This window comes from Chrysochloris asiatica, unplaced genomic scaffold (genome assembly GCF_000296735.1).
Source record: "Chrysochloris asiatica unplaced genomic scaffold, ChrAsi1.0 scaffold00313, whole genome shotgun sequence".
Classification (NCBI taxonomy): domain Eukaryota; kingdom Metazoa; phylum Chordata; class Mammalia; order Afrosoricida; family Chrysochloridae; genus Chrysochloris; species Chrysochloris asiatica.
The window spans coordinates 1,545,193-1,571,033 of NW_006408831.1; the positions used below are offsets into that span (position 1 = coordinate 1,545,193).

At 36.9% G+C, this 25,841-nt stretch overlaps 1 protein-coding gene across 3 annotated transcripts in view; it reads left to right on the plus strand.

Moving 5' to 3' along the window:
• Window positions 1-25,841, plus strand: part of HOMER1 (homer homolog 1 (Drosophila)) — a 152,433-nt gene that overhangs the window by 75,390 nt on the left and 51,202 nt on the right. For 2 of the 3 annotated variants that reach the window (XM_006875186.1, XM_006875184.1), the window contains exon 5: window positions 7,029-7,168. The exons of the other annotated variant lie outside the window; for it this stretch is intronic. In XM_006875186.1, the coding sequence (XP_006875248.1) occupies window positions 7,029-7,168 (140 nt within the window). The remainder of the gene's footprint in view (window positions 1-7,028; window positions 7,169-25,841) is intronic. 3 annotated transcript variants of the gene reach the window in all.

A 25,841-nucleotide genomic window follows, 5' to 3' on the forward strand; every position in this document is an offset into this window, starting at 1 on the left:
TTTCAGATTGAAGAAGTTGGTAGAAATCTTCTATTTCATCCTCACTGGCTTTAGTGGTTGGTGTGTAAATTTGAATAATAGTGGTATTAAGTGGGCTTCCCTGTAGGTGCATGGTTATTATCCTATCACTGACAGCGTTGTACCTCATGACTGATCTGGATATGTTCTTTCTGACAATGAATGCAACACCATTGCTCTTCAATTTGTTATTTCCAGAATAGTAGCATGTGGTTCTCAGATTCAAAATGGCCGATATCAGTCCATTTCAGTTCACTAAAGCCTAAGATATCGATGTTTATGTGTTCCATATCATTTTTGACAACTTTCAATTTTCCCCAGATTTATACTTCGTACATTCCATATTCTGATTTTCAGTGATTTTTGCGGCTGTTTCTTTTCCTTTTGAGTTGTGCCCCATCAGCAAATGAAGGTCCCGCGGGCTTTTCTCCCATGGGCTTTACTCCATTTGCTTCATCGCAGTCATCTCTACTTTGAGGAGGCAGCTCTTCCCCAGTCACATTTTGAGTGTCTTCCAACCTGAGGGGCTCACTTTTTGGTACTATATCTGACAATGTTTCTCTGCTATTCATAAATAAGGTTTTCAGTGACTATATATTTGCAAGTAGTTCATCACTCCTTCTTCCTAGTCTGCCTTCTTTTGGAAACTCATCTGAAACCTGTCCACCATGGGTGACCCTGCTGGCATTTAAAATACCGGTGGCATAGCTTTCAGAATCACAGCAACTCACAAGCCACCACAGTATGACAAACTGACCGATAAGTGGTATAGCAACCTTAAGGACAACAAAATGAAGCACTGCCCAGTCCTGCACCAATCTCACAGTCGTCGTTAACGCTTGAGCCTATTGATTCCAGCTACTGTGCTAATCCATGGCATTGGGGATTTTCCTCTTTTTTACTAACCCTCCACTTTACTAAGCATGATGTCCTTCTCCAGGGACTGGGTTCCCCTGATAATATATCCAACCCTGTATAAGGTTCTAAGGAGTTGCTGTTGGATTTGAACTACCAACCTTGCAGGTCACAGTCCAGTGCTGATCTTGTAACACCATACCAGGACCCTATTAGTTGACTAACACTTCTAATTGGGAAAATCTAATTTCTCTTTGTTTGTACCAAACAAAAGTTTGTAGGCTTGGGGTTTTTTGGTGGTTGTGGTTTTTTGTTAACCTTTAAATTGCCAGGTTGTTTAGTACTGCAGGAGCATTAGTAGTTCAGTGTTGGAGACTTGAATCTAGGTTTTGGTCACTGCATCTCATGTACCCCCCTCACCCATCCATCCATTGCCAAGGTTTGCCTGTTTCTGTGAAGCTGAATGGTTTTTAGTGGAACTTATATGCTAAGACTAACTAGTAAGAAAGGCCTGGTAACAATCCCATGGATCATAATGATACAGTCTACAGCCAATCACGGGTGATACAGGACTGAGCAGCGTTTTGTTCTGTTGTGCGTGGGGTCATGTGAGTCTGGCTGATTCAATGACAGCTAACAACAGCCACTTCAACTAATAGACATTTCTAGTGTCATGTATTAATAGCTCAAAAACAGCTTTTGCAGCCTCAGAAAAGATTCAGTTAGAATTGGCCAGATATTTTCTGTGTTTGTTGTTCAAAGTAAGGACAGTGCAGGTATTCCAACTTATAGCTACCCCATATAGGGTTTCTGAGGAGTGGCAGCTGGTGGGTTTGAACTGCTGACCTTGCAGTTAGCAGTCTGGTTCTTTTCCTACAGTGCCAAACCAGGACTCCCACAGCGCAGATAGGTGTCTCCAATCCATGTACTTTTCCCAGTAGAGCATTTATCCATTTTTCTATTGGATTTGCCTAGTATATTTTCCTAGTAGGTATTAACAAGAAGCGACAGAAGGGAATTAATATTACAGCAATGAAACGGACTGAGCCTGGTAAGAACGGGAAAATTGAGGGAATAGTAAAGGTGAGAGAGAATGATACAGGAGGGATTAGATGTCTTTGAAACTTCTATTCTTGGTTAGCATCCTGAACATCCCAAGAGGATTTCTGTTACAGATACTGAATTTAAATTCTAATGGGGCATCAGGTAGATCATCTTTGTGGGTAGTTGAAAATTTGGAAATTGAGTTCAGAAAAAATCTGAGAAGTGGTCAGCAAATTGGCAGTGTTAAAACCCGTAGTGAGAATATCATCCAGAAGGAGAAAAAAGAAAGGCAGAGGTCAAAATCACGTAAGGATTGCCCCTGGGAAAACTGGAAGACTATATTGAAAAGAGGTAGGGATATAATTAAAATGACTGACTTGGGGGTATAGATTGAGTAGTGAGAGAAGTGAATTTAGGACAAGCCTGACAAAGTGGCACTAGAGGAGGGTCAAAACATTGTATGTCTTGATGACACTGAAGAGCAGACAGATGGAATCAGGTAGGTTGGGAGGATAGGATACTAGACTTCTTAACTGTTAGAATCAAAACCAATGGTTAATTTGTTAATCAAAAAAAGACAGGTAAGGTAAAACATTTAAAAGACAAAAAGATTCCTGTTTTAAACTTTCTATTATAAATTAAAACATAAAAGTTCATTTTATCCACCAGGCATCAGGCTTTTATTATAAGGTTGAAGCCTTTTTTGAGTACCTGTTGATAGGAATTCTGTTACTGTTCTTATATATACCATACCCATAATTAATCACCTGCAATTTTCAGGGGTTTTGTTTGTTTGTTTTTACATGAAAATGAATCTTGGTACTTAGAAGGAAATCTGAGTTTGATATTAGTAGATTTCCATATTTCTTTTTTTGTTGCACATATGATTCTCATCTCCCCTAACTCGATAATATGTTATGTCTTTTGTAGCCATTCAATAGTTAGTCTTTTAAAAGCGTTTGGTTTTGGTTTTTATTAAAGTATTATCTCTAATATACATTAGAATTGTATTGGTTTCTGTAATATTTACTTTGGTTGCATAGTTCTATAAATACAATTGTCGTTAATCGGTCTGAGACAAACACGATGACTGTAAATAATCATTTAACTGAACCTAAAACCAAATCCATTGCTGTTGACTTGATTCTGACTTACAGTAACCCTATATGGTTAGCTGCTCCTTGGAAACCCTGTACAGGGTCATTATGAGTCAGAATCAACTCAATAACACTGAACAACACCACTTATGGTAAAGAAACCCTGGTGGCAATGTGTAAGAGCCTGGCCTCTAACCACCAACCTTGTGGGTTTGCAGTTCAATGCTTATCCTACAGCGCCACACCGAAGGTCCTTAGCATACTGCTGTTGTTAAGTGCCATCGAGTCGCTTCTGACTCAAAGCAAACCCGTATAGGGTTTCTGAGGAGCAGCTGGTGGGTTTGAACCACCAACCTTGAGGTTCAAACAAACCTTGTGGCTCAGTGCTTAATCTGCAGCTCCACAAATAACATCAGCAGAGTGGAGATTAATCCACTAGCCCTGAGCATCAATTAGTTTGGTATACTTTACACAGAAAGGAAGAGCATGAGTTAATGCCGAGAGTCAGATACAGGAGTTTCTGTGGTCATTAGAAAATGCTTTTCAGAGATAGTAATCTTGGATGGTGACCAGATATGGGGAATGCTTTGTCTAAGATCTCATTCTCATTTTCCATTTTTCCTCTTCTATGTCGCTTTCTCCCTTACCATTTCTTTTTATTTCTGCCACACTGGAAACTCAAGATTATTAGCTCTTCCCCCAGTTGGGCCTGAGCCTCTGCTCAGAAAAGATGCAGTATTCTCAGGCCGACTACTGAAATTGAATGGATCTCTCAAGAATATTAAATGAAAACGAAGAGCCATGTCATATGGAAGCCAAAAAGGATGAAACTGTAACAGGAATTTTAATGTTAGGCTTTGTTGGAGTTAAGTGAAAGCTGGTGGCAGAATTTGGTCTAGTGGGGAGAAGGCAGTGTGCCCCTACAGCACACATACCTGCAGTAGGTTGGTGATGCCATCTTGAAGGCCTGCCCACCTGTGAGGGGTGGGGTGCTGTGTGTATTTTCATTGGGACTCAGAATACTCCTGTTTTTTGTCTTTCTTACCACTTCATAACTGGGTAGGACAAGAAAGGCAGCATTACCTGAGAACTATGCTGAAGAAGCACCTCCCAACTCTCACATCAGTGCTCAGTGTCCGTTTTCATGGTGTGGTCATTTCTGTTATTTTCAGCTTCCTTGATATTCTCCCAGACTTTAATTTGTAACAATATGGGGTATTTTTCTCTAGCTTTCTTTTATTTTATTTCTGATTGCAGATTATTTTGGTGGGAGAAAGTGTTAGGGGTGTTTCTCAGAAACAAACTGAGTAGTCAGCAGTTTTATTTTCTCAAATTAAAGGATGTAAAGGTGATAGAGAATCAAAATGATAGCCCTCATCCTTCCTCTCTTTAAATCTTACCTTATTCTACTACACTCTTCATAACCGATCCCAGCAAATCCTTAGGTGAATTCTTAGTTGCTAATCCTATTTAGGGGAGTCCTGGTGTAGCGCTGTGGGCTAATGCACTAGACTGCAAAGTCGGTTTGAACCACACAGCAGTTCAAACTCAGCAGCTGTTCCTCAGAAACCCTTTGCAGAGTCGCTGTGGGTCAAAACTGACTTGATGACATTTAACAACAACAACAACATTTAGGAGTCTTGGTATGGCCTGTGGGTTAATGCGCTGGACTGCAAAGTTGGTTTGAATCGCCAAGTTGGCAGTTCAAGCTCACTAACCACTCCTCGGAACCCTATACAGGGTCACTATGGGTCAGAACCAACTTGACAGCACTTAACAACAACAACCATATTTATGCCCTTTCAGTTTAACCAGTTAATTTGTTTCTGTTATCATTCCCACTGATTGTCTCTTGACCAACTTACTATTTAGCATACCTGGCAGTCAGCCTTGATTGAGTTTAGGGTGACCCTTGAGAAAAATAGGCCTGTTTATTGATACAACGATGATATCTCCTGGTTTCTTCCTTTCTGCCCAAACATTTTCTGGCTAATTGATAACGGCATGTAACTAACTTAGAGATAATCACTGTGTAGATACCATTCCTATTAGTATTCATTATTCACTTAATTGTCACATTAGGTTGTAAATTTTATCCATATATTGACCATCAGTTAATAGAAACAAAGAGGATTTGAAGAACAGATTTAATAAGAATGAAGTTATTAGTCAAAATAGAAATTCTGTTGTTGGTAGGTGTCGTTGAGTCAGTTCCAACTTACAGGACCCTGTGTATAACAGAATGAGACACTTTGCCATCCTCGTAATTGTTATGTTTCAGCCCAAGAAATTCAATTAATAATTGAAAAATAGTCAAGTGATAATGTAAGATCAAGAAAGAAGCCTTTTAATCTTTGATAGCTTGTGTAATGTATTACCAGTATTATATTATTCTGTTAAAATATTTTAAGTGTAAAGAAATATATGCAACACTATAATACCCAAGAGAAATTTAACCTTACCACATTAATATTTTGATGTTTCCTTTTAACATTTTCCACATGCAACTTTTTTTTATGTTAAGCCTATGTTGTTGTTATTGTTTTGTTGTTGTTAAGGGCCATTGAGCTGGTTCTGATTGACTAGGAACTAAACCTAACCCCAGATTTCTGGCATGGAAAGTGAGGTTCTCACCTGTGCCAGCAACCTGGGTTCAGTTTCCAACCAATGAACTACTACACCCCTCATAAAGAAATGTCTATATTAGAACAAAACACTGCCCCGTCCTACACCAACCTCAGTGTCATTGCTACATTTGAGCACATTGCTGCTGACACTATAGAAATCCATCTTCTTGTGGGGTCTTCCTTTTTTTCTCCTACCCTCCACTTTACCAAACATGATGTTCTTCTCCAGGGACTGATCCCTCCTGATAATATGTCTCAAGTATGACAGACGAAGTCTGGCCATCCTGGCTTCTAAGGAGCATTCTAGCTGTACTTTTTCCAACACAGATTGGTTTGTTCTTTTGGTAGTATGTGGTACTTTTAATATTCTCCTCCAACACCAAAACTCAAATGCATTGATTCTTCTATAGTTTTCCTTATTCACTGTCCAGATTTCATATGTATATGAGGTTATTGAAAATACCATGGCTTGGGTCAGGCCACACCTTAGTCCTGAAACTGACATCTTTGCTCTTGAAATTGAAATACCTGAAATAAAATCCTTGGTTGGGTACTTAGGTTTTTGTTATCTTTGCTAATATAACTTAATATTTTAACTATTGATTTTTAGTATCCAGTGCTCATAAGAAGTACATACACCAAGCTGCCCTTTAACATTCTAGTCCTAGGCCTTCCCTGGTTGGCAGATTTATCAAATGATTCCTCATTCAGATTTCTAATGTCAAATATAATCGAATGATGGCAGTCATCACAAGAATAAGTACCTGTTTGGGCTTCATTTTCCTTCACTTCTCGGAGGGATAAATTAAATTTACCCAGATCTTAATTAAAAATAAAAAGAAGACAGGAAATTTTGTGAAGAAAAACAATCCCAGTATTATGTTTCAGAGGTTTTTCTTGACTTTACTAAATAGCTCTGTAGGAATTGAAAAGTAGGTCAAATAAGAAATTTAAAATGTGTACATCTTATTCTCCCCTTCATCTTCCTCCTTTCTCATTCTCTGCTCTGTCTCCCACACCCCTCACATTGTGTATTACTTCCTGCAAAATAAGATCACATATTTCTTGCATATATTTGTGGCATCTTCTTTTTCTGCTGAAATAATCCTTCAGAATATCTCTTATTCTGACCAGCTAGTTGCTTTTATAAGTCCAGAAATTTTTCAGTTGTTTGAAACTATATTTCTAAATTGTTATGTTTTAGTTATTATCATTTGCTTTAAAAAAAAAAAAAGTCTCTTTCAAAGATTATTTTTTAGCCTTTGACCAAAATGTCTATTGAAATACACTTAGCAAGCATACATCAAAGTCAGCTTTTAACTTTATGATGACATTGTGTGATTCAATAAAAATATAATCAGCCCCCCCCCCTTTTGTTGTTTTAAAGGAATCAGCAGGAGGGGATCTTCAGTCTCCTTTAACACCAGAAAGTATCAATGGAACAGATGATGAAAGAACGCCTGACGTGACACAGAACTCAGAGCCAAGGACTGAACCAACTCAGAACGCATTGTCATTTTCACATAGGTACAGATTCAATTCCACCATTATGATTAAGTGAAATGTATAAATAATGGAAACTTATTTGAACATTCAGATAAACCTTGCAAGTAACAACCTGGAGTGAAAATTCCAGATTTGACTTTTTTTTTTTTTTTGAGTATGATGTTTCTATTAACTTTGGATGAAAAATCTAGGAAAAGTTCATTAATTTATAGTGTACTAATATAGCTGGCTAGATAAACTTGAATGAACGTTGTTTTATGTTTAAAAAAAAATGAGTACTGAGTTAATTTTCAGCATAATCCCTTTTTCAGTCAAACAGGGTACTTTTGTAAATCATTTCTACCTATTTTTTTTTAGCATAGACTTTCATCTAGTTCCCAATTCCATGTGTGTTCTTGAAAGCTGTAAGTTTGTTTTTTGAATAGATTTGCCATTTAAATTTTATCATAATGTTAGAGATGATCTCCCATGATTTCACAGAAGAAAACAAGTATTTGGGTAACTTGTACCACAAGCCTATCAAGGGTAACGGTAGATTTATTTGGGGGCATCATCTAACAATAAATAGATCTTTACCTGCTCCTAAATTTTAAAAGAATTTAATACTTTTTTTTAAAAAATGGAATTTACCCTAAATATGCTCCAAACCAAAAATATTCATTAGTAATATTTATATAAATATGTAAAGGGATTACGAAACAGCAGCATTGCAAATACCTGTCAGCCATCTATCTTAAAAGTCTTTTTTTGGAACTTCTTTGAAAACTTGTGGCTGGGTTGATTAGTTCACATTAAGAACGTAGTCTTTTGTTGTGGATCTCTTTTTGGGCTCCAGTTATTTTATTTATTTATTTTTAAATTCAAATTCTTAAGCATGTTAAAAAGAATTATGAAATAAGATCTTCTCTTTTTCAGAAGAAATTTGTTTTGATGGAATTTGTTGACTACTTGGGGGTTAAATTTATTAGACAATATAGAAAATTATTCACAACGGAGACTTGTGAATAATGCTGAGGAAAAAGGATGAGCCAGTCAAGAAGCTTTGTTTGTTTTAAAGAGTAAATAGAAAATTATTGGACTGAAGCTATTCTGTTTTATTATTAAAGATCCTTGTAGTTTTCGAGGAAATAGCAGATAAACTTTAGAATTATAGATTTCATGCTTTATTCCATTGTAAGCATGCTATCTATTTATGCTATAAAGATGACAGGACACGAAATTTTTAGGCCATCTGATTTAAAGACTATCTGTTTATATTTATTTGTTCAAATGAGGTCTTTTCAATATTCAGTTGCAATTAAAGAGCAATTTTAATTTGTGATTTAAGGGAAGTTTCTCTTCTTAAATTAGCATAACCATTTAACAGATACAGTTAACTGTACTGAACATAGTCATATACTTGATTTATTTGGCTAATACTTAAATGAACCATTTCTGCTGATAATGGTAGCATTTAGAAATAACTTTTGTATTTACAGTTTGTAAAAGTCAGTTCTGGTCTACTTCCTGTACCTTTAATTTTCTGAATGGTTATTGCTGTGGATTGAGGCATAGGGAGAAGTGATGGGTACGTTAATTAAGAGTTGACTGTACTTAGTGCTATTTAGCAAGCCAATTTGTTCTCCCCTTAAAATTTAAGTTTTATACTTAAATCTTAGGAATGGCTGATATATCAGGGAAGAAATACCCTGGAATTTTAATATGTTTAGTTATAATTTGTTCTTTACTCTTGTAAGCTTTATTTTTCAAAAGTTATTGTTTAGCTTTTGAGATTTTAGCAAGGTTTTAAATTACGTGTTAGCATTCATGACATAAATTTTCTTATATGGGAGAGGATACTGTAATGGACTCTCTTGAATTTATTACCCACCACAGCAGTAATGAAAAAATAGCCAGTCTCATTTCATTGCTACCTACCACACGTTCCTCCTCCGTTGTATTGAAGCAAATCCCAGATATAAACATATCACCCATAATTTTTTTAACTGTCTTTCAACTTTTAAAAAATTTATATACTAAGTTAGTACAACTTTTTATATTCTACCTGATTAAGTGGCATTACAGAGTTTTCTTGAGTCATTTACTGTTTCTTTCGATTTTTAATTTTACTAACGAAGTAAATTTTTTAAATGTATGGGCTACTTAAGTGCTATAGTACTGTTTGTGTCCATATCATAAACTATGCAAAAGCATCCTCATTGAATAATTTTCATGAAGTTGATGCCATTTTAGTGTATTTAGCTATTTAAATACTCTTAAAGGCTTAAGAATGCTTAAAGTTGGGAGACTACAATAATTTTTTTTTTTAAAACTAATTTCTTTGGATGTTGTTGTTAAGTGCCGTCAAGTTGGTTCCAACCCATAGTGACCCTGTATAGGGTTTCCAAGGAGACACTGGTGAGCTTGAACCACCAACCTTACAGTTCAAACGGCTTTGCAGTACGGCACATTAAATGTATGCTCTTTTGCTACCAAATTCTTTAGAATGTATTTTGAGTCCATAGTTTGTGGGTAAATTTCATTATCTTTTCATTCCATTTCTCCATGAACATTTTGAAAGCTCCCTTGTATGCTAAATAAAAGACCTGAATACTAGTGGATGAGCATATACAAGTGGGAAAAGTGTAGTCTCTCATTGTATCAGCTAAATGGAATATTTCACACAAACAGTAAGTGCTAGGATTTAAAAAAAATATTTAAATCTACCTATAGTTCTTGGGGGAGCCCTGGTGTGGCACTGTGGGTTAATGTGCTGGATAGCAAAGACAGCTTGAACAGCAAGGTCGGCAGTTCAAGCTCACCAGCCACTCCTGGAAACCCTACATAGGGTCGCTATGGGGTGGCATTGACTCGATGGCACTTAACAACAACAACAAATAATTCTTGGGAAGTAGTTAATTTTGCAGTATTCCATGGCTGTGTTGGAACATGATACTGAAATGTAATACTGAAAACAAAAACTTTCCCTTTTTATTTTATTTATTATAAATTTTTGATCCTCAAATATGCAGTAATATATTGGTAAATAAGAAGCTGTTTTCATATTTCTGCGAGTTCAGGCACACATATATATACATTAGCAGTTTGTGAAGCTATTTTTGTACTAATTTTAATAATAATTTGATTACCTTTTAAGTATTGATTATATTTAGATTCTTCTAACATTTAGACAATGTATTCTCATGGTGCTGCTAGAATTTATGCATTTTGGGGGTATTGCATGTATCTTCTATTCTGCTAAGGAAAATTTTCTGCTACTTAATGTATTTCCAACAGTTATTTATTAAAGGACGTATGTAGAAACTCTACTCTCTAGTCTGTTGCTTTAAATCAGTTTAAGTACAATTTTACCAAGATTTATAAAATCCAGATGGGTGTATTTCATTTATCTCAAATAGATTAATTTCTTTATGCATGATACTTTCAAATAATCAGAAAGTTAATACTTTACAACTACACAAAATATCTAATTCAATTTTAAAATCTAAATTTTCTTTGAAATACTGTATTCCATATAAGTAAGTAATTTGTTAAAAGTTTTACTTCAAAGGTAATACAAACAGGAAAAAGGCCAGTGGCTATTAAGAACTCTGGGGTACTAGACTCTTCATAACTGTGGTATGTATTTCCCTTTTCTACAGGTAGGAAACAAACTTTATAAGATAATAGCTATGAATGAAAGTAGGAATCATTTCTTCAGATAACTTGTTTTGATAAAAACTCTGTCTAAAGCTTGGACTTGATTTCACTTTATTAAAAATTTAAGTTGTAGGATTCCTTGTTGCTATAGTCCTAATAGACTTAAATATTATTCTTTAACCATAGAACCTCAAGAATAGATTAGATTTTTAAAAATTAATTTGGGCTAAGTCATTGTGAGAGATCTTAACAATTTAGAGAGGTCAGAATTTCTCTGCCATAATTACGATAAGCATTTTCTAAGAAGTAAAATTGTAATTTGGTACAGTTCTGTATTCTGTGGGAATTGAGAAGCAATTTATATATCTTAAGATGCAAGGAAAAGGTGTAGTTTGCTAACCAAGAATTATTTCCTTCTATATGTCCATGTGTGGCACTATAGGATAAATGCAGGACTGCAAGGTCGGTTTGAACTTCAAGGTAGGCTGTTCAAACTCAACAGTCGCTACTCAGAAACTCTATACAGGGTCGCTGTGAATCAGCACCAACTCAACAACACTTAACAACAATAACATATGTCATGTCAAGTTAATACATAGTACTTGGTAGGTAATAAGCTCTCCATAAATTTTAGCTGTTGTCCCAAGGATAGAGCCCTGGTGTGGGGCGTAGAATCAGCACTGGACTTCTAACCACTAGGTTGGTGGTTCAAACCCACCAGCCACTCCTTGGAAACCCTATACAGGGTTGCCATGAGTCAGAACTGACTTGATGGCACTTAACAACAACAACAGCATTAGCTTTCTAATTAGGTATACAAAATGTTCAATCTTGAATTTTTTTAAAAAGCTAACCTTTATTGTCCTAGAATGTCTTCTAAAAGATGTTGAGGAAAATGTGAAAACTTGTTAAGGATTTTTGCCAGGTATTATGACTTAGTATTCTATTCACAAGATGAAAAATCCCATTCTTCATAATAGCATAAAGATACTACTCATCTGCCTCCAGTAGGGAGAAGCTCACCCTCCTCCCTTGAATTTCAAGACACCCCTGTCTCTGCCTTACTGTTAACTTTTCAGGAGAAAGAATGTTCATTTATCCATTCCTAGTGATTGTCAGTATCTAGTAGCCCTACTGACACAATGGTGAAACGCTTGTCTGGTAACTGAATGGTCAGAAGTTCAAATCAGCCTTAATGAAAAACAGGTTATTGTAGACTCTGAGTATATTTAGATTCTTCTAACGCTCTTCTCTGAGGGGGAGGAGGTGGCAGTCTATTTCCATAAAGACTTGCAGTCTCAGAAGCTCTAAGGCACACATCTACTCTGTACTGTAGTGCTGCTATAAGTTGGAATCAATTCGATGGCAACAAGTTTAGTTTTTGCTTTATTTTCAAGATGACTAACTGGAGTCAGAATTGTGGTCAGTTTTACCGTGGAACAGATTAGATCTCTTTCAAGTAGTGGGGTTTTTTAAATCTCTTTTTTAAAATTTTTTTTTATTTTTAGGCACCAGGGATATAAATGTATAGAATAGAGTTTTTATATAATTTTTATATATAATATTTATATAATATAAATGTAAAAAGAGAGTTTCCCCCTCTGTTTCTTAGCAGCTCATCGTGTGGTTGAGGAAGGGAGGCATGTGATAGGGACAGTTTTGCTTCAGGACTTAAGGGAAAATGCTCTTCCATTTGATTTGGTTTTCCAGCTCTCCCCATATCACACTTATAAGGGCCAAGATCAAGGTGTGAATATAGGTCAAGGTCAAGCAAGCTACTAAAAATGTCATCGGGACAGTGGGCAATGGAGAGGTCTGTGGTAAAGTGGGGTATGCAATGCTCACCTAAAAGTATTACATTTTTAAAAATTAAAATGAGGCAAAAACAAAGGGAACTCGTTGATTGATTACCCATCTCGTTTATAGCCTAGACCTTTAGGTGAAAGGCAAAAAGAATCTTCATGACTTACTTATGGTTTACCCCAAGTTAGGGAATTTAAGCAGATTCCCATTGTTTTTATAATGGATACCATAAAACTTTGTAATCTTCTAGTGGTGGTTTTTTGGAGGATATGATTTGCAAATTTAGAATACTGCATCTTCCCTTTCTAGAGACTTACTACTCTGACAAAGGATCCCTGGTCATGCTATGAGGTAGACATTGGGCTGCTAATTGGAAGTTGACCAGTTCAAGTCCACCAGCAGGTCCTTGGGAAAATGATGTGGCTGTCTGCTTTGTGAAGATTTAATGTCTATAAAGAGTCACTATGAGTCGGAATAGAGTAGATGGCCGAGTGGGAGTTGGTATTGGTGTGACTTGTGCTGTTAATTCTCTCAGACACAAAACTCTGGCCATGTCACTTTCCTCCTTAAAATATCTCAGGGACATTTCTTATAAATGTCCTCTTTCTTATAAAGTTCCAGTTCTTTACTATATGTACTAGACTAAAGGCAGCCCATGGTCCTCAGTTAAGGCCTCCCCAGGCTCATGGCCATCTGCTTCTGTAGTAGTTACACCAAGCTGTTTATCATCATACACATACAACCAAGCAACCTTACTATTGCTCATCTGTAAGTCTTTGCTCTTGTCCTCCCTTTTTTTGTAATGTCTCTTCATACAAATATGTACTCTTTACTTTCCACTTCTATTCCTGCCAGAACTCAACCACAGCTGGTCAATTGCTGTTGTTGTTATGAAGTGCCACCAAGTCAATTCCAGCTCATAGTGACCCTACATACAACAGAATGAAACTGCCTGGTCCTGCACCTCCTCAATTCCTATGTATCCTTCAAGATCTGCATCACCCCTCTAGTAAGCTATCTCTTGAGCCAAGAGACTGGGTTTGTATCCTCTTGTTAAATCCGTATTACCTCCAAGCTGAAATACAGTTAACATTAGCTTTTCAGTCTTCCCTATGGACAGAGACTGTGTGCTATCCATTTATATCCCTGGTGCCTTGTTGTTGTGTTAGTGCCGTCGAGTCAGTTTCGACCCATAGCGACCCTGTACAGAGTTTCCGAGGGTGTAAATCTTTACAGGAGTAGAAAGCCTGATCCTTCTCCCGCGGAGCAGCTGGTAGTTTCGAACCGCTGACCTTAAGGTTCGCAGCCCGATTCGTAACCACTGCGCTATTCACTAAACATACATATAGAAGACTCCCTTGTAGAAATTAGTACATGCTCTCAGTCCCTTGGTACTGTGCTGCAGTCAGCTAAAGTTACATCTAGACTCTACGGTGTTATACATTCCATGTCATTTTTTGCAACTTCCAATTTTCCTATATTCATCTTTCATATATTCCATGTTATAATTATTAATGGATGTTGGCAGCTGTATGTCCTCATTTTAAGTTCAACATATGAAGGTCCCGAATGCTGTACTCCATTCAGGTCATCATGGTCAACTCTATTTTGAAGAGTTGAAGAGTCTAACCTGAGGGGATCATATTCCATCACTATTTCTGACAGTAGTCTGGTGCTATCCATAATGCTTTCAACTTCCAGCACAATATCTGACAGTGTTTCACTGCTTGGTGGCTAAACATTCACAAGCAGTCTTCCAGCCGCTCTTCTTAATTTGGATGCACTGTTAAAACCCACCCACCACATATAATCATACTGATACTCAAAATACTGCTGACATAGTTTCCAGCAACACGCAAGCCACTACAGTATGACATACTGACAGATGAACAGTGACAGAAAACATGCTTACTGAGTTATAGTTTATATGCCACACAAGTCATCTATTTTAAGTGTACAATTCATTGTTCTTAGTTCAGTGTTATACATCCATTACCATAATCCATTTTGGAATATTTTATTTACCCCCACCACCACCACCACCAAATCCTTTACCCATGAATAGTCATGCCCCTTGTCTCACAACACACACTCCACTCTGCTAGGCCTCGACAACCACTAATCTGCTTAATGTCTCTATTAATCTGCCTATCAAGATGGGAAATTTTGTGCTTTGCTTTTTTCACTTAGCATGTTACCAAGACTCACTCATTTATCTCCATTGTCAATAATATCCCATTGTGTGTGTATACTTCATTTTGTTTAGCCATTCATCAATTGATGGACATTTGTATTGTTTCTACTGTTTGAAAACCAACCATTACTATGGGTAATTCTATTATAAACATTCAAGTTTACGTTTTTATGTAGACATAGGTCTTCACATCTCTTGGTTATATACCTAGGCGTGTATTTCGTGACTTGCATGTTATCTCTGGAGTGCTGTGGCTCTGTAAGATAAGCACAAAGTTGGCAGTCCAAACTTACCAGCTGCTCCTTGGAAACCCTATACAGGGTCCTATGAGTTGGAACCAATTAGACAGCACTTACCAACAACAGCAACAAACAAAATACTTCCAATCCATGAACATGGAATGTTTTCCCATTTATTTATAGCTTCTTTAATTTCTTCCAATAATGTTTTGTAGTTTTCAGAGCATAAGATTTGTACTTCTTTTCTATTTATTCCTAAGCACTTTATTTCTTTAATTCTATTTTAAATGTAATTTTAAAATTTTCATTACTAGTCTATAAAAATACAATCAATTTATATATATATATACATTGATGTTGTATCTTGCAACCTATCTGAACTCATTTATAAATTTTAAACATCATTTAGAGGATTTCTTAAAACTTTCTATGTACAAAATCATCTTGTTTTCTAATAAGGGTTGTTTTATTTCTTCTTTTCCAATCTGGATGCCTTTTCTGTCTCCTTTCTTTTAGTTTTAGTTTTTTATTTTTAGAACCACTAGTATAATGTTAAATTGAAGTGGCAGTACAGTGGACATCTTTGTCATGTTCCTGGTCATAAGGGGAAAACATTCAGGTCTTTCACCATTAAGTATGACATTGGCTGTGATCCACACAATCGAAAGTCTTTGCAGAGTCATTAAAGCACAGGTAAACATCTTTCTGGTATTCTCTGATTTCAGCCAAGATCCATCTGAGGTCAGCAATGACTCCCTCATTCCATGTCCTATTTAAATCCAGCCTGAATCTCTGGAAGTTCCCTATCAATGTACTGTTGCAGCCATTTAAAAAAAATGTTGGCAAAATTTTATTTGCATGCAATAATAGTAATATTGTGTAATGATTTCTGCATTTCATTGGGTCACCTCTCTTTGGAATGGGTACAAATATGGATCTCTTCCAGTCAGCTGGCCAGGTAGTTGCTTCCAAGTTTCTTGGCATAGATTAGTGAGTGCCTCTAATGCCACATCAGTTTGTTGAAAGATTTCAATTTGTATTCCATCAGTTCCCAGAGCCTTGTTCTTTACTAGAGCCTTCAGTGTACCTTGGACTTCTTTCTTCAGTATCATTGGCTCTTGATCATATGCTACCTCTTGAAATGATTGAATGTCATTCGATGGTAGAGTGACTCTGTGTATTCCTTCCATCTTCATTTGATGATTTCTACATCATTCAATATTTTGCCCATGTTGTTGCTGTTAAGTGCTGAGTCAGTTCCAACCTGTAGTGACCCTGTATAGGGTTTCTGAGAGTGACTATTGAACTTGAACCACTGACCTTGCGGTTGAAACCAACTTTTCAGTCCATCCCATCAACTCTCAGCACCAAACCAGGATTTTGCCTATAGAATCCTTCAATATTGCAAGTTGAGACCTTAATTTTTTTCTTTTGTTCCCTCAGCTTGAGAAATGCTGAGCATGTTCTTCCCTTTAGGTTTGCTAACTCCAGGTCTTTGCAAATTTCATTATAGTTTTACTTTGTCTTCTCCAAATGCCCTTTGAAATTTTCTCTTCCGTTACTACTTTACCTTCTCATTTTTTCCATTTACTTAACATCTCTATGCTGGAGAGCAAGTTTCAGAGTATCTTCTGACATCATTTTGGTCTTTTCTTTCTCTTAATGACCTTCTGCTTTCTTCTGTATGATGTTCTTGATGATCCCACAGATCTTCTGGTCTTCTCTTACGAGTGTCTAAATCATCAAATTTGTTCTTGAAATGATCTCTAAATTCAGGTGGGATATTTTCAAGGTCAGATTTTGGCTCTAGTGGGCTTTTTAAATTTTTTTCAGCTTCAGCCTGATCTTGCATATGAGCAGCTCCACAGTCTTCCCCAATCTGGTTGTGGCTGATGATACAGACCTTTCCACCATCTCTTTACACAGACATAGTCAGTTTGGTTTCTGCACATTCCATCTGGTGAGAGGTTCATGTATATAGTCATCTTTTATGTTGTTTTAAAAAGGTATTTGCAGTGAAGAAGTCATTGGTCTTGCAAAATTCTATCATGTGATCTCCATCATTGTTTCTATCACCAAGCCCATATTTTTCAATGACTGATCCTACCTCTTTGCTTCCAGGCTTTACCTTCTAATTGCCAGTAGTTAATCAATACATCTTGATTGTATGTTTGATCAGTTTCAGGCTGAAAAAGTTGGTAGAATTCTTCTACGTCATCATCACTAGCTTTAGTGGTTGGTGTGTAAATTTGAATATTAACTGGTCTTCCTTGAGACATATGGATATTATCCTATCGCAGATAGCATTGTACTTCAAGATAGATCTTGAAATGTTCTTTTTAATGATGAGTGTGATGCCATTCCGCTTCAATTTGTTATTCCCAGCATAGTGAACCATGTGATTATCAGATTCAAAATGGCCAGAACCAGTCCATTTCAGGTCAGTAGTTCCTAGGATATCGATGTTTATGCATTCTGTTTCATTTTTTGACAACTTCCAGTATTCCAAGATTCATACTTTGTACATCCGTGTTGCGATTTTTAATGGATGTTTACTGGTACTCCTGATTTTCAGTTGTTTAAAAGAGTATTCAATAAATTATGCATTACCTTACCCACACTATGTTGTTGTTGTTAAGTGCCATCAAATTGGTTCCAACCCATCATGACCCTGCATAGTGTTTCTGAGGAGCAGCTTGTAGGTTTGAACCCCCAATCTGTGGTTCAAACTGACCTTGCAGTCCAGCACACTGCATTATCCTGCAGCACCATACCAGGATTCCTTCCCACGCTATGTTGTTGTTGTTAAGTGCAGTCGAGTTGATTTTGACCCATAACGACCCTGTATAGGGTTTCTGAGGAGCAGCTGGTGAGCTTGAACCTCCAACCTTACAGTTCAAATGGCTTTGCAGTCTGGCACATTAACCCACAGCACCACACCAGGATTCCTTCCCACACTATAGAGATTCTATAACATGCCATCAAATTCCTGGTTGGTGCAAATGATTAGACACTTGGTTACTAGCTGAAAGATTGACAGTGCAAACACATACAGAGGCAACTTGCAAAAGAGACCTGGTGCTTTACATTCCAAAGTCATAGCCTTAGAAACCGGTAGAACAGTTCCACTCTGCACTTTTATGGGGTCACCATGAGTTGGAATCGACTTGACAGCAACAAACAATACAATCAGGACATAGGGCATTTTGAAAGCTGCCCATGCATACATAGTAGAAAGTTAAGTCACTAGCCAAGTTAAGCACAAAATGTTTCAGCTTTATTTACCTGTGACACTAAAATGTTCTTGTGTTTTAATTTAAAATTTCAGTGAAAAAAGTTGCCCTGACACTTAATATGAAACCATAGGCACAGTTATAGTTATGGAGAGAGAAGTCCTTCATATATATCTACATTGTAGGCTCTATCATGAGGTTCATGGAAATGCATATTATTAAAAGTGCCCTTAGAAAGTATATTCTATTTTGTGGCTTCATCGTTTTTTATAATTGGATCATTTTAGGATATGCTTTACTTACAAGCTGAATTTCTGTTGGAGACTACCAAATGCCTCTTGGACCCTATAATAGATTTTTTCCCCTTTAGATATATAGAGAATGGATATTAGTAATTTGTTTAATTATGTGAAGAACCATATAATTGAGTATCTTCTTAGCCCAAGAAGATTGTTATTTTAGTCATGCCTTTTCCGCTTTTCAAAGCTGTAGATAAACTGTTGTATGATTATTACATATGGAACAAAATCTTAGGCTCCATAGCCACGAAGGGAGATGAACTGTAAATGTGCTTCATATTGGAAGTCTCACAACCCATGGGGCCTATTAGCTGTAAAGCCCTGAACCTATCACTAGACATACTCTCACATTTGGTGTTTAATTCCTGTAAGCAGAAAATTACAAAGAAGAAATAACCAGCTACCTAAATAGACGTCTTTCCATTTCCCCCTCTTTATAAAATAGTTTTGCTTGGACAGTTTTCTTATTAAGAAAGAGCTGGATTCCTTACAGCCTGATACCTACTAGAGATTTTTTTGGAAAGCCTGAAAAAGATAATTCTCCTAGTTGGATATTTTTTTCCGCACTTTTGGTGGATAGCTTATTCTATGACCACCTTTTTCGTTTGGGAGCTTAGCAGAATCATCATATCCCAAAGAAGAAGAAGAGCTGCAGTTTGTCTCATTGAACAGACACCAGCTGGCCCTGACTGACACAGAGTAACTCATGTGGAAGAAAATTTAAAAGACCAAATCATCACAATTTTCACACTGAGGAGCCAAAAGAAATAGTGCCTTTAAAGAAGACATTTAACTGCCTGAATTTCTGCATCTGCCTAGCAGCATTTAGGCTATCTCCATGTAGAAGAAGAAAAAAACTGACTTGGCTTGACATCTCGTGTTTTCTTGTTTTGGCAAAATGCCACTCTACTTGTTCCACTTAATCTTCAGAAGGCTTGATGGAGAAAAATTTCTGGCTTTTGAGTTTCAAAATAGTTCTGTGATTCCTGATAAACAATAGTGAAAAATAAGCAACCTAATTTTCCTGGACTTACAAATAAAAAAAGCAACCTAATTTCTTGGACTTGCTTCATAGCTGCCATTTCCTTTAACACTTTTGAATACAGCATTTTCCTTCATGCAATATAATACTCATATTTTGATCAGTTTATTTTGTTGTCATATAAAAACCCTTAACTCTCCCTACCTCACAGGGATGTTGTGAGGCAAATTTTTAATGTTCCTAAGAAAAATTTAGAATTAATAATCCTTGTCTATCTCTTTGATAGCTTCTATCATAAGACTTTGTTTATTTAAAACTTTACAAATGCTTTCCTAAATTATGAATAGATATTAGATATTTTTTAGTGAAAATTAAAGGTAATTGAGTTGTATTTGATTTATCTATGAGCATTTTTGTATAAAGAATAATTTAACTTTATGAATGTTTCATTTTTTATTTCAGCCAACAGTTTTTCCACAACTATATTAAAGAAAAGCTTAAGTAAAATTGTGTGGTTTTCCCTTTATTTAGTTGGGATTTTATTATTTATACTAATTCAAAAGATAAAAAGTGTCCAGTTATTCAAATTTAAAAGAATGGAAAATAAAAACTACATAGAAACAATAATTTATATGAAAAGCTTGAAATAAGGTTCAAGCATATGGAGATGCCCAGAACTGAGATTTTTGATGAGAACTTAGTAAGTTTTGTGTTGTTAGGTAGAGGTGAAATCGTAGTAATATTTTCATGAAAAATAGGATTATTGTAGGGAATAGAGATGAAACTTTGCTTCATATCATATTAAAAAAAAAGAGCTAAAAAGAAAAGTTGCATCTAAAGAAATAAGGGGAACATGATTATGTATGAACTAAAATTCATGAGTAGAAAAGTTCTTAATAAGTTGCAGAATCTGGTTTCATTTGACAGATTTCACTTTCACAACATATTTTGAAAGTAACTGTAAAAATTTTTTATTTTACATAAATTAGCCAACCCAAATTTTGTATGTCAAAGCTTGGATATAGCATGTCCATTAGATCATGATTCTCCTAGCCAGGCTTAGGAGTCCTGGTATGGTGCTGTGGGTTAATGCACAGGACTGCAAAGTCAGTGGTTCAGGATTACCAGCTGCTCCTTGCAAATACTGTACAGGGTTGCTATGGATTGATATTGACTCAACGACACTTAACAACTAAACAAAGCCAGGCTTAAATTTACTGTCAAATATCTACTTTCTACAGTTCTATTCCTACTGTGTTATGGTGAAAAAGATAAAGCAACTCAGAGTAAATAGAGAATTCAAGCTTATAACGTGCTTTTTGTTGTTACGTGTCATTGAGTCCATTCCAACTCACAGTGACCCTATAGAGTGTTTCCGAGGAACAGCTGGTGGGTGTGAACTGCCAACCTTGTGATTCACACTCCAGTGCTGATCCTACAGCACCACACCAAGAGTCCTATAATGTGATACTCAGAAATAAAACATTAAAAAGATCTTTTTGAAATTAAACATAATTCAAATGTTTACTTTATAGCCTATTCTACATGCTGTAAATCGTATCAGAGTCCTGGTGTAGCGCTAGTGGTTAATGTCCTAGACTGACTGCAAGGTCAAGGTTGGCAGTTCAAGCTCACCATCCACTCCTCAGAAACCCTCTACAGGTTCACTATGCATCAGAATCAACAGAACTTAACAACAATAACATAAAATACATATGGATGGACATAGTCTTATTAGGCTAAGCATTAGAACAAGAAAGTATTTGAATGAGAATATTATATTTTGGTTACATCTCACTTTTTAAGATATTAATGCCTTTAAATGGGCCCTTTACTCTCCACCAGCGACCTTACCACTCTGTAGTATAGTGGGTTACGTGTTGTGCTTCAGATCACAAGGTCAGCAGTTGAAATCTACCAGGTACTCAGCGGGAGAGAGATGAAGCTTTCTACTCCCATTAAGATTTACAGTCAGAAACCCTGTTCAGGACCACTAACTCCACAGCACACCACCACCACCACCATTGTCATGTTGTTGTTAAGTGCCGTTGTCGAGTCGGTTCCAACGCATAACAACCCTATGTAGGGTTTCCGAGGAGCAGCTGGTGAGTTTGAACTGCCGACCTTGCAGTTCAAACAGCTTTGCAGTCTGGTGCATTAACCCACAGCACCACACCAGGACTCCATTGTCATACACACCACAAAATCCACACACCCATTTTGTTTATGTAATAAGCTGGTGTAGAGATTGGGATGTACAGAAGGGGACTTTTTTTTTTGGCTAAGTCATCTTGTTTCTGTAATTGCTGCTATTTTAAGTTTTATTGTTTGCTCTCATTTAGGCATTTATTGTATCTGCATATCTATTATCAACAGAAGTGATTTAAAAAATTTCTTTTCTGTAGTATAGGATATGTTATTCCATTTAATGTGAATACAAACAAGAATGTTTGGAAATTCTCATCTTGCAATAATGAAAGGGGAAAAAACCCCACACTTGGTAAACACTGAGCTAGTTTTAGGATGCAGTTGTAGTTAATGTGCTACCAAGTCAGTTCTGACCCACAATGGCTGTGTACGGTTTCTGACGAGCAGCTAGTGAGTTTGAGCTTCCGACCTTGCAGTTAGCAGTTCAATACTTATCCTCCAAGCACCACACCAGGACTCCAGTGTAAGGATGTTGTTGTTGTTGTTATGTGCCATAGAGTCCGTTCCAACTCATAGGGACCCTGTACAGGGTTTACGAGGCTGTAAATCTTTACATGAGCAGAATGCCTCATCTTTCTCCTGCTGAACTGCTGGTAGTTTCGAACTGCTGACCTTGATGTTGGCAGCCCGACTCATAACCACTACGCTAATAATCATCAGTAAATTCTGTGTATAAGAATTAATAGAAGTAGTCCATTTAAAATTAATTTTGAACCTAGTTTCTGTTACCCCTACTATATAAGATTGCTCAAGACACATAACACCAACATCTGTTGTTTTGTTATAATTGGATTTAATATTATTATTATTAAAAATGTGTTTCCCCCCCAAAAAAAAACTACAATAACATCTAATATGTGCACTCTTCTAACCAATTTAATATAGGAAAGAAACATTAAAGTTAGTAAACATTTATTTTCAGAAATGTTGAAGAAATATAACTTAGTATTAGTCATAACCATAATAATATTATTTCTCTGGGATTTAAAACTTAAATCAGAAGGTATAGTTTGTATCAGTTCCCACTTTATTATGGGAGCATTTTAGTTTACAGAGTGCATACAAGGGACATTGAAAAAGTTTGTGGGAAATGGAATTAAGAGATAATGGAATTTTCCCATGAACTTGTTGAAGCCCACTCCTACTAAACCTGCTTTAATTCTAGGGAGTATGATTTCCTAAAAGGGATTAAAATTGATATAATTGTTTTGTGATCATTTTCTGGGGTTCTAAAAATACAGCTCTGGTAGCGTAGTGATTATGAATCGGGCTGCTAACCTCAAGGTCGGCAGGTCGAAATTACCAGCAGTTCCGCGGGAGAAAGATGAGGCGTTCTGCTCCCGTAAAGATTTACAGCCTCGGAAACCCTGTGCAGGATCACTATGAGTCGGAACCGACTCCACGGTACTTAACAACAACAAAAAAAATACAGCACATCTTTCCTTTCCCTTTCAAAAATAAAAGGGTTGAACTTAGATTCCCTTAGGTCAGCCACCAGGAATATTCACTTAGGTAAATTACTTAACCTCTTTAGATTACAGTTTTCTTGTGTATTAAGTAAAGGAGAGTGGATTATTTTAAAGTCATCCTGCCTTTAAGTTGAGGAAATGAATAAAATGGCTTCTTGTGGACCTCTAGGTCTGGGAAGGAGATTTAGTACTGAGTCTGTGATCATTAAAACATTGCTCATGTTACTGTGCTACATAAAAGAACCATTACATAATGCAAATTAGCCATCTCTCTGTCTATAAGTAGAACATTAGGAAAAATAAGTATTGTGTCCTATCCGTTGGCATTATGTGCACACATAATTAAAATTATTTAAATTCCTTCCAGATGGCATTATGGATTCAAAACTTGAGATCCATCAGTTATTATTCTAAAGCAATACATAAGCTTAAAATTAGAGCACTAGCATCAGATTTTGAACCAGGTTGTTACTGTGTGTCCTTGAGTTGGTTCCGACTCAGAGACTTTATACGTGGTTTCCGAGAACAGCTGGTGGGTTTGAACTGCCGATCTTGAGGTTAGTGCGGTTAGCAGTCTAGTACTCATCACACAGCACCACACAAGGGCTCCATGTTTTGAACTATAACATTATCTAATAACTACAGTTATAGTTTGAAACCCATACTGGTCGTTACATCTTTTACAATTGGGAATGAATTTTAGCATAATAAAATAAAAACCAGCAAACTGAAAGAAACTCCGATAATTCATTTTGAAATGTGGTATCATCCAAAAGAAAATTAGTAAAGTATCATATGCTGTAGGAGTCCTAGGTGTGACCCTGTAGGCTAAGCACTAGACTGCTAACCACAAGGTTGGTGGTTCAAACTTTACTGGCCACTCTTTGGAAATCCTATATGAGGTAGCTATGAGTCAGAATTGACTCAATGGCACCTAACAACATAGACTGCAAGCATTTCATGAGGTGTGGCGCTGTAGGATAGGCACTCAACTGCAAGGTTGGCTTGAGCCACAAGGTCAGCAGTTCAAACTCAACCAGCTAAGCCTTGGAAACCCTGTACAGGGTCGCGATGAGTCAGAACTGACTCAACAGCACTTAACAACAACAACATACTATTATACCTAGAAATAATAGTATAGACGTTTAGCACTTCAAATAATGTTTGATTTCTTACCTGTGAGTTACACTTCACAATTCTAGAAAATGTATATAAAATACTATACCCAAAAAGCCCAAGGAGAAGCAACACCTCTTGTTAAATTACTGAAGTTCAGAAGATGCAGAATGAGAGAAAGACAATCTTTTTCTTTCTTTCGTTTATTTGTCTTCCTCAAAAGGTTATTTTGTAGTAGTCTAGCAGAACTCTGCTAAACAATGTGTACTATCCATGCTGATGGCCACCAGTAACTTCGTGTCTTTATTGCCCCCTCATTTTAGGTAGCCAATGTCTAAGTTACAGGTCCCTATCTACCCTGTGTACAGTGGGGATAGGATTGATACTTGATGTGAAGACCCCTTCTCTCTCTGTTGGTTTTTAGAGTTACTACCTCCATGAGTATAGGTCAGGTTCATCAAATTGTAACAATTTATCCTTGTTTCTTTTATCCAAAAAAAATTTTTTTTTGGTAATCTTTAGTCGAGTTGTGATTATCAAGCCATCGAGGCTAGGTCAGATGGGTACTGTCTGTAAGTTTGGATTTTCTTGTGCATCTCCCCTCACTTCATATCAGCTGGATGCTTCACTCTCAGCTCTAATCCTCTGTGGCTATTTCCTTGTCCATGGGCTCAAGTGTCCTCAGGTCTCACCACACTTTGGACCAATCAGCCCTTCCTCTTCTCTCTCTCACCTCCAGGACAACAGGGGTCAATGGACTGTGGTTGAACTCAGCCCATTTCTTCATTGCTGCCTTTCCACCTTTCCCACTTACCAGTAGACTAATGTGGTCGCCAGCAAGCTTGCATGCCTGTTTGTGTGTTCCCTTTGAGTTTCAGTCTTAGAGAGGAGTTTGTCCTGAAGGAACTTGATTGCTTGCCTTGGTGGCTTCCTGGCGAACAGCTTGCTTGTTCTAGTAGTAGCCAGTCATGCTGACATTTTTATTTTGGGTTTTTCTTGATGTTCTTTCTTTGAAGATATATCTTCTGTCACTCTGGCTGTTCCAGGCTGGTCTGCTTGTCCTTTCTAGTGGGAATGTCCCACCTCATAAGATTCTGAATGGGATTCAGGATTCCACCTAAGATCCTACATTCTACAAAGGCTTTGCAAGAGGCCTATTTCACTGGGCAAGTTCTAGAACCCCTTTTAGGTATTCTAATCAATTATAGGCTTACAAGTTTTCTATAATTGTGTTTCTCAACATTGCTTTCTGTCCCACTCAAGTGTCTATTTTACAATATCAGGCAAGGGAAACCAATATTCATAAGACAGTCAAGCATTTTAGTATTATTTTGCCTCTTCAAGCTATGCCTAGATCCCTGTATCACAGAGCCCCATTGTTCTAAGGTTGAGCATGCATCACTGTTTATCTCTGTCCAACGTAGGACATGCAAACCTGTGTCAGTGTTCCGCTATCTATCTTGTTCTTCAACCTCCTCCTACCTTCTTGTATTGCCGTCCCCAACACCCAAA